The 14,506-nt window shown below is 40.0% G+C and overlaps 1 protein-coding gene across 4 annotated transcripts in view; it reads left to right on the plus strand.

Moving 5' to 3' along the window:
- The window catches only part of LOC131456289 (kinesin-like protein KIF21A), a 35,502-nt gene that overhangs the window by 17,436 nt on the left and 3,560 nt on the right, over positions 1-14,506 (plus strand). For 2 of the 4 annotated variants that reach the window (XM_058624486.1, XM_058624487.1), the window contains exons 3-27: positions 749-931; positions 1,355-1,504; positions 2,232-2,366; positions 2,467-2,631; positions 3,545-3,660; positions 3,772-3,967; positions 4,056-4,245; positions 4,573-4,636; positions 4,856-5,059; positions 5,731-5,778; positions 6,464-6,524; positions 6,649-6,757; positions 6,887-7,075; positions 7,174-7,373; positions 7,463-7,570; positions 7,992-8,060; positions 8,582-8,727; positions 8,832-8,976; positions 9,101-9,295; positions 10,320-10,421; positions 11,104-11,269; positions 11,571-11,591; positions 13,112-13,169; positions 13,676-13,730; positions 13,887-14,095. In XM_058624486.1, coding sequence (XP_058480469.1) covers positions 749-931; positions 1,355-1,504; positions 2,232-2,366; positions 2,467-2,631; positions 3,545-3,660; positions 3,772-3,967; positions 4,056-4,245; positions 4,573-4,636; positions 4,856-5,059; positions 5,731-5,778; positions 6,464-6,524; positions 6,649-6,757; positions 6,887-7,075; positions 7,174-7,373; positions 7,463-7,570; positions 7,992-8,060; positions 8,582-8,727; positions 8,832-8,976; positions 9,101-9,295; positions 10,320-10,421; positions 11,104-11,269; positions 11,571-11,591; positions 13,112-13,169; positions 13,676-13,730; positions 13,887-14,095 — 3,284 coding nt within the window. The remainder of the gene's footprint in view (positions 1-748; positions 932-1,354; positions 1,505-2,231; positions 2,367-2,466; positions 2,632-3,544; positions 3,661-3,771; positions 3,968-4,055; positions 4,246-4,572; positions 4,637-4,855; positions 5,060-5,730; positions 5,779-6,463; positions 6,525-6,648; positions 6,758-6,886; positions 7,076-7,173; positions 7,374-7,462; positions 7,571-7,991; positions 8,061-8,581; positions 8,728-8,831; positions 8,977-9,100; positions 9,296-10,319; positions 10,422-11,103; positions 11,270-11,570; positions 11,592-13,111; positions 13,170-13,675; positions 13,731-13,886; positions 14,096-14,506) is intronic. The other 2 variants (XM_058624488.1, XM_058624489.1) reach the window with 2 other exon arrangements.

Here is a 14,506-nt window from a genome sequence, read left to right on the forward strand (position 1 = left end):
ATTAACAAATGAAAAATCGCGACTAAACAAAACTTTTATTGAACAACACTGACAGTCCCCTCCAATCTGCAAAAGAAATGTATGAAATAAATATTAAATACATGAAACGTCATCAAAAACTAAACTTTATCAAATAAACTTGGTTAAAAAAATAAAGTTTTGATGCACTTTTTAGTATATCAAGTGCCAGGAACAAAAATGTGTAAACTTAAATAATCAATAATTGTTTATTTTACAATATTTACAATATCAATATACTTTACAATATCTGCAAATAAATAAGTAAGTATTGATACTGGTCAAAATCACTGGATCAAAATGTTTGAAATCCAATTCGATCCAAAAACCGTAAATATCAACTGGTTTACTAAGCAGAGCTATTGCGGCCAATGTTGTGTGACCAGAATGTGAGTTAATAGGGAAGCACTGATAATGTGAGCTAATTCTGATACACATTTTGGCTTAAAGAACTATTGTGCCTCCTGCGATTTGAAAATTGCAGTAGGCCGTATTGCGATTTTGATAAAATCTCGCTTAATCGTTCAGCCCTACTGATAACAATATTAGTAGATAAGTCTCAAAAAAGTGGTATTGAGCCATCTCTAATGAATAGGTAATAATCATCCCATTGATAAAGAATGATAAGCCAATGGTGATTTTAAAGAGAAACATCAAAAACTGTTGCGAGAATACGCTTTTTCTGCATGAGGAAAAACAACTGCTGACTCTCTTCTCCTTCTGTGTCCAGACGGGTTCGGGGAAGACCTACACCATGGGAACCGGCTTTGACGTCAACATTGGAGAGGATGAGCTGGGTATCATTCCCCGCGCCGTCAAACACCTGTTCAGAGGCATCGAAGAGCGGAGACAGGCCGCCACGGAGCAGGGCAAACCAGTTCCCGAGTTCAAGATCAACGCACAGTTCCTGGAGGTGCAGAAACACACTTATCATGACACATGGAGGCAGAGAAAATGGCACTTAAAACTGGAAATGTGGTTCATTTATGAGCGCACAGTCTCAACATAAACATCCAGAGAAATGTATGCAGAACTCGCAGACAGCACGAGGTCACAGTTCAGCAGAGGGTGAAGGGTCCAGGTTGTTAAAGTGTCCAGATGACTCTACAGCCATTAAACTGTCATTAAGCTGTCTCAGTGACCAGCTCCCGCCTTTATTTTTAACTGACAAGCTGCTAACAGCTGCTGAGGAAGCAGCTGCGGAGGAGAAGACGAGGCCGGGAAGTGATAACAGTGAACGGCATTGATGATGCATCCGTTATTGACTATTCCTGCAGTCTTTCACAACTGTCTGTGTTACCAATGTTGTGTCTCCTCTCTTAACTTACGTCTCCAGCTGTACAATGAGGAGGTGCTGGACTTGTTCGACTCAACACGGGACATCGAGACCCGGAAACAGAAGTCCCATGTCAAGATCCACGAGGACGCCAGCGGAGGCATCTACACCGTGGGAGTCACGACACGCACTGTGACCTCTGCAGCTGAGGTCGGCTTTAGCGCAGCAAAGTTTTATTTTGCACCAACACCATATATGTTCGGTATTTTAACATAACCATAATGTAGCTAGAATTATCACCAGCGAAACTGTCAGTGCTATAAAACCTAAGTTTTTGCCACTCTTACTATTATTCTAACAATATTAGAATTACTTCAGCCTCCTGCTACTCACTGTAGCCACTTACATGCGGCAGTTTTACATGTTTTCATCCAATAAAAAGGGATCGTTTTATATTGAATAAATGATAAGCCCAGAAATACATGTAAAACACGTAAAATCAAAGATACAAAAGTTTTTGTTTTTTTCTGACTACAACAGAATATTGTGTCAGTAAATTCAATAGTTTGTACATAGCAATTCAGAATTATATTTATAAATTCAGACAGTAGCATGTATTTCCAGTTACACAAACCCTAATCTACTGGGATCCTTTGTCTCTTATACTAATTTGGATTTAATTAAATTTAATTCTCACGAAAGCTGATTATAGCCAGATCTATTTTTTATCCAGTGACAGTATATTGTTTCTCCATTTTTTTAAATATCTTTTTTCACAAAGTCCCAAATATGTGTATAATTGACTAGTTTTGTGTTTGCTTCAGACTTTGTTTATTATATGGGGATGAATTTCCTTTTTATCTACAAATTCAAACTAAAACATTCACCAAATATTGAAAATACATACTTTACTGTACATACTTTCCCCATCCAACAGATGATTCAGTGTCTAAAACTCGGCGCTCTGTCTCGTACGACCGCCAGCACCCAGATGAACGTCCAGAGTTCACGCTCACACGCCATCTTCACAATCCACCTGTGCCAAGTTCGAGTTTGCTCTCCAGAAAATGATGTGAGCATGTTACTGATCACATGTGCACTTTCATAATATAACATTTAAATGATCAGTATAATATGCAATTCATGATATGCTGTTTTTTTTTCACTTGCAGGATAACGCAACAGACAACCGTTTAGCCAACAACTCAGAGATTAATGAGTTTGAGACACTGACTGCTAAATTCCACTTTGTGGACCTGGCTGGTTCAGAGAGACTAAAGAGAACTGGAGCCACAGGAGAGCGAGCCAAAGAGGGAATCTCCATCAACTGTGGGCTGGTGAGCAAACTGAGAGCTTTACCTTATTCTGAGCTGATAAAGAGTAAACACTGCTGTGCTGGCATTGTCTTTTCTTTATTTTATTTTATTCTACGTTAAACTATCAGAGAGTTAAGTTAAGTTAAGACACCAAACAGAAAGTCAGTTGGTTGCTATTTTAAGCTAACGCTAACGTCTTGATAAGTCAAAAGCTGTTTATGATAAGTGTGCGAAACGTGCCTTTTTTTGAGACTGATATTAGTTTAATGTAAGCCTAATGTCAGTATTCTTTACATTTTAGGCTCTGTAGTTTTATTTATTTTCATTTTATTGATGTTAATTATTGTGTGGGACCATGAAGCAGTCCTTACAGTGAAGCAGTAATACACTGTTTCTGTTACAGATAAAACTCTAGCAGTTTTAAAATTTGTGTCTTTTTAAAACATTTTTTTTTAACATATTTGAATGAATGATTATCTTTGTTTTGGTTACATCCATATAAAAACTTTAACACTATTATGCCAATAACCGAAAAAAGGAATAGGCTGAAGCATGTGGCTTATTTTTGCCTATCCTGTACAACACTAGGGGAAAAAAACAAGAAAATCAGACTCGACTTGTGTGATTTACTTCCATCTCTGGCATTTGCTTTTCCTATTTCCTCTTCTTTTTCTGGAACGTGAGAGCCCCCACATGGCCAGAACATAAATTACATTGCTGGCCTTTGTCTGTTTGTGAGTAGCATAACTTGAAACGTTAAGAACAGATTTTACTGGGAATGTAGTCATTTAGATTGTGACTGAATTACTTTTGGAGTTTATTGACATTGCAGCAGAGGTTTGCACTTTATGTACTCTTTCTCCATGATGTTTATCCTGCCATTTTGAAAAAGTTATCTGACTCTCTCTGCCTTTTCTGTCCTCTGTTTTATCAGCTTGCCCTGGGAAACGTCATCAGTGCTTTAGGAGACAGAAGTAAACGCTCCTCACACGTGCCTTACAGAGACTCCAAACTGACACGGCTGTTACAGGACTCCCTCGGTGGCAACAGGTCTGTGGTGTTAAAGAAGAACAAGAGCATAGTGATAACTGTCTGTGTAAACAGAGAACAAATAGATAGATGAGATAATAATCCATTGTTCCTCATCTCTATGTTCTGTAGTCAAACTGTGATGATCGCCTGCATCAGCCCGTCAGACCGCGACTTCATGGAGACCTTGAACACCTTAAAGTACGCCAACCGAGCACGGAACATCAAGAACAAGGTGATGGTGAATCAAGACCGAGCCAGCCAGCAGATCAGCGCTCTGAGGACTGAAATAGCCCGACTCCAGATGGAGCTGATGGAGTACAAGACGGTACACACACACACACACACACACACACTGTAAAAGGTAAGGGGAGGAAATGTAATATGTTATTAATTGTATTGTGTGGATTTTTCAGGGAAAGCGAATGGTGGGTGAAGATGGGGTGGAGGGCATCAACGACTTGGTCCATGAGAACTCGATGCTGCAGACGGAGAACAACCACCTGAGGGTGAGGGTGAAGGCCATGCAGGAGACCATCGACGCTCAGAGAGCCAGACTGACTCAGATCCTCAGTGACCAGGCCAACCAGACTCTGGCCAGAGCAGGTGGAGCATTTTCAACAGTAGTAATAGTGTACAGTATATAACAGCATCCCATGTGCACCTTTTATTATTAGAAAATCTGTTGGGTACTTTAGACAGATTTATGCGACACTTAGTGTCAATGAATATTCTTAGTAACTGGATATTATTATTACTTTTTTATCACATTAACAGTGTATAATTAGTGCAGTTATTGCATCTAGTTGCACTTATGACCTCATTATATATTCAGCTGCTTTTGGTGAGTTGTGTTTGTTTTATTCAAGGTCTTGCATGCTCATAATTTGTGCTAAGCGCATATGAAATCTAAAGTGATGCTTTTGTTTACAGGTGAAGGTAATGAAGAAATTGGAAACATGATTCAGAACTATATCAAAGAAATTGAGGAGCTCAGGTTTGTATTTCAACAAGATTTCACATTATTTATATATATTATATATTATTTATTTATATATATTATTTATTTATATATTATTTATGGATATTTTTATATTTGAATATATCCTTCTACATATAGCACGGTCAAGATTAAAACAAAATCCAAACATGAAATGTACGTAGTTGTTAATGTTGATATTAATGTTAATGTTAATCTTCCCTTCTCCTCTCTCAGGGATAAACTTTTTGAAAGCGAGGCCGTGAACGAGAACCTCAGGAAGACCCTTTCTCGAGCTTCCACTCGCTCGTCGCTCTACGCGGGACCCGGCTCCTTCTCGCCCGCCCTGCTCGCCCCTGAAAACGAGGCCAGCGACGTCATCAATATGGCCAAGAAGGACTTGGAGAAACTGAAGAAGATTGAGAGGAAGAAGAAGAAAAGGTATACTAAAAGTCGTCTTTCTGTTTACAGGGTGTGTAACCAGGAAGTAACAAATTATTCAGTAGCCACCAGGGGGCAATATTGCAGGTTGCTTTGTTTGAATGGAAGTCAATGGGAAAATGAGCTTCTACTTCTCACTTGTTATAACATCAGTAAACATTTTCCTGAGAAGTTTCTTGTCTCAATTGCTAGTTTCAGGTCTTCTTCAATAGAGGAGAATAGACTATAAATTACAGTAGATTCCAGTGGACACTGGTAGTAGTCCAGGAGAAGCTTGGTTGCACTTGATTTCTGTGAACGTCAGGTTTCAAAAAACAACATACATAGGTCAAATTTGCAAATCTTGACCCTTCAATATGGTACTTTTCTTTTTTTACAACCAGAACATTTCCATCTCATTTTCATATACAGTTTATGATTGGCGTTGTGACAGTTTTTTGGCATCATTTCTTTGGTCAAACCTGTCTTTGTCATCTTCCATCAGGTGCCGTCATTTGAACCGGCTGCATTTGTAAACGTCTGTGCACTCATTGTCTTTATCGAACTCACTGTATTTCTCCTATCTTGCAATATTCCCTCACTTGCTCCATTGCCACGTCTTTCCTCTGTACCTCCTCCTCACCTCCACACTGCCTCACCCTCCTCACTCCTGTTCCCGCCCCTCTTTCAAGGCTAAGACGATACGATGAGCATCACCACCAAGACGTTGAACCTGCCAGGTCTGCTACGTCCCATCTGGATTGGATCAAAATAAATACACAGTCTGAAACCTATTCAGTTACCAAGCTGGTTTGACCCAGCCTGTGCATTTTGAGTTTTTTTAATTTTGGCTGAAATGCACCAAGTGACTGAAAGGATTTCTGCTGATTCTTCCCAAAACAACTAACCTTTAACTTTTTGCACTGCTAGGTGGTTTACACTCCCGGAGAGAGCCAGATCTCATAATTAAGAACTTACATTTTCCTCTTAACCCTCTATTCTTGCTGATTGTCCTGTTCACTGCACACTGCAAGATATTGATCAGATAGATTGATTATGTACGAAAGGGATGAAAAATGGGGTAGTCCTTTAGGGGGGAATATACAGAAAATAGCATCTTTTTAAATCTTGTTTTTAAGATCACATTTTGTAGTATCTGGTCAACTTATCTTCGTAGTGTGTGGCAGCTAATCTTATATGATATTAGTTTGGAATATGATCAATAATGTGTGTGACTCATGATCATTTAATCCTTTTATCCTTCCCTATGTATCATTAATTCTCCTCTCTATGCAATCACAGCGTTTCTGAGCCATTGACAAATTTGCATGTATTATTTATCCATTTCTGTTATTATGATAAAAATGCTGTTCATCCAGATTTAACCTGCTGTGTGAAAGCTGGAAATGTTTGTTTCTCCTTCAGCGTCGTCAAAGAAGAAGTGCCTGACAATGAGCAGGAGCGAGTAAATGAGGAGGCAGAAGCAGTAGGTGGCTTTAAAGTTGTTTTTTATAGTTTTTTTTTTTTGTTTTTTTTCTCAGACAGTGAAATAAACACTGAACATTGTTTATTTCACTCTCTTCAACTTGTGCGTACTTTTATATCAACAGGATGGCAGCGATCACGAGGAAGGCGAGGAAGCAGAAGAGGAGGACGATTCCGACATGGCGGCTGAAGAGACGTCTGATGAGTCCGACTCTGAAGAACTGGAGGAGAAAGGTAACGTTTGATGCGCAGCCTTGTTAATACCTTGTTAAAACATTATTTTGATATTATTATAACAGGAAGAAAAGAGATCTGAGTTCATAGTTCAAAAAAAATCATCAGGATCTAACCGGTTGTGTGCAGAGAACGTCCAGGCTGATTTGGCCAACATCACTTGTGAGATCGCCATCAAGCAGAAGCTGATAGACGAGCTGGAGAACAGCCAGCGGCGTCTACACACGCTCAAACAGCAGTACGAACAGAAGCTGATGATGCTGCAGAACAAGATCAAAGACACGCAGCTGGAGAGGGACAAGGTGCTGCACAACATGGGTAAGAAATATGTTCATACCTGCCACACAGGATGAAGAAAACCTGCTCCATCTCTTTTGGCTGATAAAAAACACCTTTTCTTGATTGATCTTCTTCAGGATCAGTGGAGTCAGGAACCGAGGAGAAGGCCAAGAGGATCAAAGCTGAGTATGAGAAGAAGCTGAGCTCCATGAACAAAGAACTGCAAAAGCTCCAGTCAGCACAGAAGGAGCATGCTCGCCTGCTGAAGAGCCAGTCACAGTATGAGAAACAGCTCAAGAAACTCCAGCAGGATGTGACTGAGATGAAGAAAACCAAGGTATGTTTGTTTTTCAGATATAGACAGACATTGGTTGCCTTGTTGCAGTGCTGATTTAATCCCCTGCCATCTTGTGCTTTACCCACCAGGTGGCACTAATGCGTCAGATGAAGGAGCAGCAGGACAGGAACAGGGCCACTGAGTGCAGGAGGAACAGAGAGATCGCCACACTGAAGAAAGATCAGCGCAGAGCCGAGGTCTGAGGGCTGGAAACACTCACAGAGAATCATTTCTGTCTCTCTTAGAACCCTCAAAGTTTTGTAATTTCAATTATATTTGTGTCACAAATGAGATTTTTTTCTTTTTGGGTTTGAATCTTTGATATCTGGAAAATATCACAGGCTCAAAACCACACATTTATTTATTTCACACAAATAATTACAAGAAAAAATGAAAACCACAGTGGACTCTCTGAAAAGCACACCCAATAGAACATACTAGCTAAAATAATAATGATGAAGACATTTAAAAATGTCAAAACTCAAAATAGAATAACTAAGAAATGAAATAATATTAAACAGCAGGAATACAGTTTGTGATTAAAATAGGTTTTCTGGTTATTAACACCAGAGTATGTATTAGTTTCCCTTTTTCATATATATATATCTTGCTTTCCAGCATCAAGTAAAGCAGCTGGAGGCCCAGAAGAGACAACAGGAGTTGATTCTGCGCAGGAAGAACCAAGAGGTACGGAAATTATTTTCTTTCTGTGGGACATTGTTATTCTAAGAAATGTTCTGCATCTGCAGCCAGATTAGTTAGACAAGTTGTTTATTCTACACTAATGTAGGTGAGGTTCATAGGCAACTGTAGATTGTGGTGATTCAAAGTGCTGGTTCAACTGGTAACAACTAGGCCACAAACTAACGATGATGTGAACAGTATTGTGTAGACGTTCTTCTGCCTTGAATGAGTTACCAGTTACTCAAAAATATTAAAGATAGATTTGTCACCTTCAAGATGTCACTGAAATCCAGATTTGCTCTGTCTTGGAGTTGTTTTTGAGTCTTTTATTTTATTTTTAAAAATATGATCACTCTTTGGTGTATCATTACTCACTATTTTTTATATTTTTTCAATTCTAATACTGCACGGTGTCATATTGTCCTTGATGGCTAATGTATTTTCTGAAGTTGGACCCTCAGAAGACCAGCTGCACTTTCTGTGCTATTGTGGCTCATTCCTTTCTCTTTTATGAACTGTGTTAGGTAACAGCTCTGAGGCGACAGGTGAGGCCTTTGGCTGGGAAGGTAAACAGGAAGGTGAGCTTACCTGAACCTGTGCAAGAGCCGTCACATCGAGCCACACCTGGAAGGCTGCAGACCCCCGGAGCATCACAGACCAATGGAGCCAGGTATGAGTGCATATGACTTATGTTACATGTCTGTGTGCATATAAGGCAGTTAAATGTAAATTTAAACATTTCTATTTCTAAAAGAGCAATGTTTTCCTCCTAAGGAGTTCCCTAGTGCGGATGGGAAGTAGTTACCTCAATAAATCAGCCAGGGCCAAATGGCAGTCACTGGAGAGACGCATCACTGACATCATCATGCAGAGGATGACCATCTCTAACATGGAGACGGATATGAACCGACTGCTGAAGGTGAAACCCTCTAACACAATGCATAAGAAAATCTGTGGGTTTTTATTTTTTTTCCTGGAAAAAAAGATCACTCAGTTTTTTTTATCCTCCTGTTTCTCTCCTTCTCCTTTTACCACCATCACAGCAACGTGAGGATCTGACTAAACGGAGGGAGCGAGTGTCCAGAAAGAGGGAGAAGACGGCAGTTGACGGTGCAGACGCTGACCGCTCCCTGACCTCACTGAACGAGGAGCTGGAGTCTCTGGGCGCCAACATCGACTACATTAATGACAGCATTGCTGACTGTCAGGCCAACATCATGCAGATGGAGGAAGCCAAGGTCAGGACGTCAGGAGTCAAATGAATTACTCGTATTGTAGGAGTAGTTGTAGTTGTCATGCTTCACTGGCTCAAATCATACCTATAAGACAGGGTTTACTTTGTGTCTATTGGCAATCACAGATCCGAGCAGATAGAAACGACTAGTGGAGTTCCCCAAGGCTCAGTTCTAGGGTTTATCATTTACATGCTTCCACAAAAGATGTAACCATAACTATGCAGACAACACGCAAATTTAAATCACCACATCACCTGACAACTAAAGCCAAATACAAGCGCTTAGTGACTGCAATGAGCAAATTAACAAGTGCATGTGTCAGAATTTTCTACAGCTAAACAAAGACAAAGACGAGTTAATTGTCTAAACTGAGCCTTACCTTCAGTCACTTGCTTTAAAACCTCTCTAAAATGTTTTTATTGTGTTTATTATGCCTTTTATAACTGCTGTTGCTGCTGTATTTCTCTTTGGTTTTATTTTCAAGCACTTTGAAATGCAGGGTTATCGAAATGTGCTATATAAATAAACTTACCTTGCCTTGCCTTTATAACTAAAGGCAAAGCTGTGCTGCGTCTACATAGAAAATAACCTTCAATCTTTTATGAAAGTAGGTGTAATTGTATACATTGAGAGGTGTGTCGTATTCATACATCATAGAGGAGAGAACCAGTTTATGCTGACGTATGGACTCTGTACCACTGTAATGTAGGTCATTTATGCCATTGTAACTGACACAAGTGTTTTATGTGAATAGAAAGTGCATCATAGGGATTGTTTACAACTAATTTGAGGTGTTGACATGTGAATTATGTTGCCTTTGAGTCTCCACTGATTACATTTACCCTTGTGTCCAGTCCACCGTAATGTGGTCGCCTTCTGTGTGTATCAATCTTCTCTTCTAGCCTTTGGCAGCAAAGCACATTTTCCCAACAATGTTTTCTCTTACATATTGCACATGTGACACCACAAATGAATATATTGTCTCGGTGACAATTAAAGGTGCTTGTGTTATTATTGTGGGAAACAGGAGGAAGGCGACACAGTGGATGTTGTTGCTGTGATCAGCTGCTGTAACTTATCGGAGGCTCGCTTTCTTTTGGACCATTTCATGACTCTGGCCATCAATAAGGTATAACAAATACTCCTCTTACTGAATTGATGTTTTCAGTGTTTCTTACTGTTATTAATGCACCTTAGTTCTCCTCCACAGACAACTTATTTAATCTGACAAAGCTTCACTTTTATCTTCATGACTCGCTGTAGATGTGTTTCCATCAGCCTGTCTTCTAAAACACAGGTTAATTAGTAACTTAAAAATGATGATTTACACGTTGCATTACTGCCTTCTTCTCTTTCCTCCTTCTCCTCCTTCTTCTTTGGTCTTTTCATTCCTCTCCCCTTGTCTCTCAGCCTGGTTATAGCCTCCGAATTGGAGGTTTATTGCAGGCTGCTGTGGGTTCATTCTTCAAAGACATGGCTCATTTAAAAGATTGAATTCAGTGAGACTCTCCCTAAATGGAATGACTTGATTAAATTAAGTTTCAATTAGATTAGATGAGATTAGATTTGATGAAACCTAATTGGTCCAGTGAGGAGATTGTTGTTCAGAGCAGTGGAAAGCACACAGGAGGAGGACAACACACTGAACACTGAACAAAATGAAGGAGCGGAAGTAGTTCAAACGACATAACTTAAAGGACATAGAGCCTTTGTGACATATGGATGTACAAGCAGTTAAATATGATCTATCCATTCTACAACAGCACTGACGACCAGTCTGTCTGTCTGTCTGTGTGTGTGTGTGTGGTCAGGGTCTGCAGGCAGCGCAGAAGGATTCCCAGCTGAAGGTTATGGAGGGCAGGTTGAAGCAGACGGAGATCAACAGTGCCACCCAGAACCAGCTGCTCTTCCACATGCTAAAGGAGAAAGCTGAGATCAACCCAGAGCTGGACGCTCTGCTGGGCAGCGCTCTGCAAGGTAGGGAACACTGATGAAATCCATACTGCTCCGAGCATGTCAAGCACAATCACGGTCACCCAGTGAGGCATCATTTCTTTCATCATGCTGCAGGCTTTTTTACTTTCTTCCCTGTTTGTGCAAATTGAGTTGACACTTTGTCTCTTAAAAACCTTTTAAGTACTCTTCATTAGAGAGAACAGAATGTTTTTTTGAATAAACTATAAAAAAAAAAAAAAAAACAGCCCTCTAATTTAATTCCTGGGTTTGATTTTTCATTTGATTTCTGTTTGTTTCTTCTGTTGTGTTGGTGTTAACTCAGAGTTAGGTTACCTGTCACCAGGTGAGTATGACATACAGAGGAAGTGTAACAATGCCAGAGCGTGGCACATGCACACCACAACAGTTCCACTAAATTTACTCCTGGCATCTATGGAGATACAAGATGAAAAGCCATTTGATCATGAAAGCACATTTTGATCTCGGTTAAATCGTGTACAACTGGACCCACATTGATTTTTTGGGACTGATGCTGACACTGATATGTGGAAATAAAACATTTCTTGGAGTGATTCCTAAGATGTCACTATCAAACCCATATGACAAAGAAATGTAGTAATAATAATAGTTTAACCATAAACAAACTGTCTGTTAAAGTTCATTTTTACCAGCCAACCAATGAAATCATCAGGCTCTCATTCCACAACAAAGTCTTCATTTCAAAGCATCACATTTACTGTACTCAAGATTAAAATTTAATTTGTTATTTTACTAATTTCCGGCAATACTCACCTCTCGATGCTCATACCGAGCAGATAAAGAAAAACGCTTCGCTCAATTCAGAAATCTTGTAGTGTGCATCAGCCTCCAGTCTCTCATAAATAAACAAACTAACCGGTCACAATAGCTCTGCAGTGACGTGCATGTGACGTATCGTCTTCCGTCTCCCTTGTTTTCGTCTGCTAGTTTGTCCCGTTTAATCAAGTTGTCGGTCTCTGTTGTGAATAAACCTGAGCAGCAGGCCTGAAAATGTGCGTCTACACTCCTGTGCTTGTGTCTCTTTCCTCCTTTTGCAGTTAGTCTTTTTTTTTTTTTTTTACGCAAAGCAAAAACGCTGTGTTTCAAGTGAATCAGTGGGTTCACCCAAACATGTATGAGAACATGCGTGTAAAGAGTAGTAAAGGTGGCTGTAATAGTTAATTAGAAGACCCTGTGTTGTGCTCCTCATATTAGGTGAGTGGACAACAACACTGCCCTGCATCAGAATTCCCACAAGTGTGCCAGTACGTGTACTGTGTGAGTGAACTGACTGAAGTATCTGATTTGAGACACAACAACACTGTAGCCTCCAGCTGTGGTCTAACACTAACGACTCCCAACTGCCCCATTGATCTAAACTACTGTAAACCCAGTGACCTTGTTATCGACTGTTACCTCTGCCAAGGGGGTTATGTTTTAGCACACGTTGGTCTGTTTCAAAACTCAGAGGGTGGATTTTGATGAAATGTCCTTCTGATGTTGGTCATGGCCCAAGGAGGAGATGACTGGATTGTGTCAGAGCTATAAATCCAGATTCAGGATTAAAAACAACAACAACAACATTTATTAACCTTGTGAGACAGGCAGATGGCCAGAGGATGACAGACATTCTTCTTTTTCTTTTCCATCATCTCACCCCAAGAAACACATTAAAAGGACATTTAAATCCCCAACTCCAAAAAAATCATGTAATAAAAAAATTAGCAGCCTTGGCGGAGGTTTTTACTGTTTGTCCTTTCTCTAGTTGTTCTTTGCTGCACTGTAGAGGTTTCAGAATGGATAATGGCAAATAATTCTGTGTGTATGTGTGTGTGTCTGGTGCAGACAATGGAGATGACAGCAGTAGTGATGAGTCTACACCCAGCCCAGCTGCAGAGGGCAGGTAAATACAGACTCACAGATGTTATAAACTGCTGCGTTATACATTCACCATAATTAAATCATCTTGTAAGAAAAGAAAAAAAAGAAAAGGGGAGGCAGCTCTGTGTCACGTCTAACTTTCAAATGTTGCCATTGGCTATTTTAGTCCACTCGTTCATCGCTGTCTTGTCTAATCAGCGAGAGGCTTGTTGTCCCGGACTCCTCCCACTTTTTTTAAACGCTGGAGCTGTTGCTTTGTCTTGTTTCTCCCTTCACAATGTGAAGCACAGTGTCGTATTTTACTTCCAGACCACGCCCCCTCACTGCTCTGCACTCTCCCTCACGCAGCTCTCAGCCTACGTCTTGGCATTTTTCAAAATGAGGCATTGGGGCAGAATTAGTGGCAGAAGTTTAGTTAAAAGTTAAAATCACAGGTTTAAATAGATCTTAATTACAGCTCAGCTATGTAAGAACTCTAATTAAATCTGAAGCTAAAGCGAATAATGTTGTATTGTTGTACTGTTTCAGCTCACTTGCATCAGATCTGATGAAGTTATGTGGTGAATCCAGACCAAGGAGTAAGGTATTGTTTTTTATATCTAGTTTCCTCCATGTGTTTGTCCGCACTTTAGCAACAGTGCAAGCAATTTAATACAAATGTTTTTTCAACAGAGTCGCTAATTTTAGTATTGGGAATAATTAACAACTGTGAGTCATCTGATGTTTCTTGACCCCTCAGGCTCGCAGGCGAACCACCACGCAGATGGAGCTGCTGTACGCAAGCAGTGGGGATCTGACCCATGTTTCCCCCACTGGAGAGTTCTCGCCCACCATGCTGCCCCTCTCAGAGCGTCTGGAGGGGCCGGCCGACATGCAGGGTCACATTGTTGTACAAGCGCCTGACCGCGAGCACACTCCACCTGCACTGTCTGCGAGGCCAGCTGGCATGTAAGTGCTAATGGCAGTATTTCTCCACATTGAACAAGTGTGTCATTTGATTTCTATTCAACCAAAAAATCCTCATTTTGATTAAATATCTCTTTTATAAGAGGCACCTGGCCAAGACAGACATCAGCACATTCAACAGGGTTACAGACAGATAACATAATAATAATACAATATTCATAAAATGTTTTTCCAATAGACTAATAACACACAGAATAATAAAATATACAGTATTTATTGATTTTTTTTATTATTATTAATTTGATGTAGGCTGTGAGAATGACACTCTATATTTATCCTTTTTGACCTGATAGAATAAAATCCCAATTCCAAATGATACTTTTTGATGATCAGGGGGATTCAGCTCAGCCCTGAGCACCTCCCTATTTTTTCTTCTGCGCTACATTACTGTAT

The sequence above is a fragment of the Solea solea genome, chromosome 3 (assembly GCF_958295425.1).
Source record: "Solea solea chromosome 3, fSolSol10.1, whole genome shotgun sequence".
NCBI lineage: Eukaryota > Metazoa > Chordata > Actinopteri > Pleuronectiformes > Soleidae > Solea > Solea solea.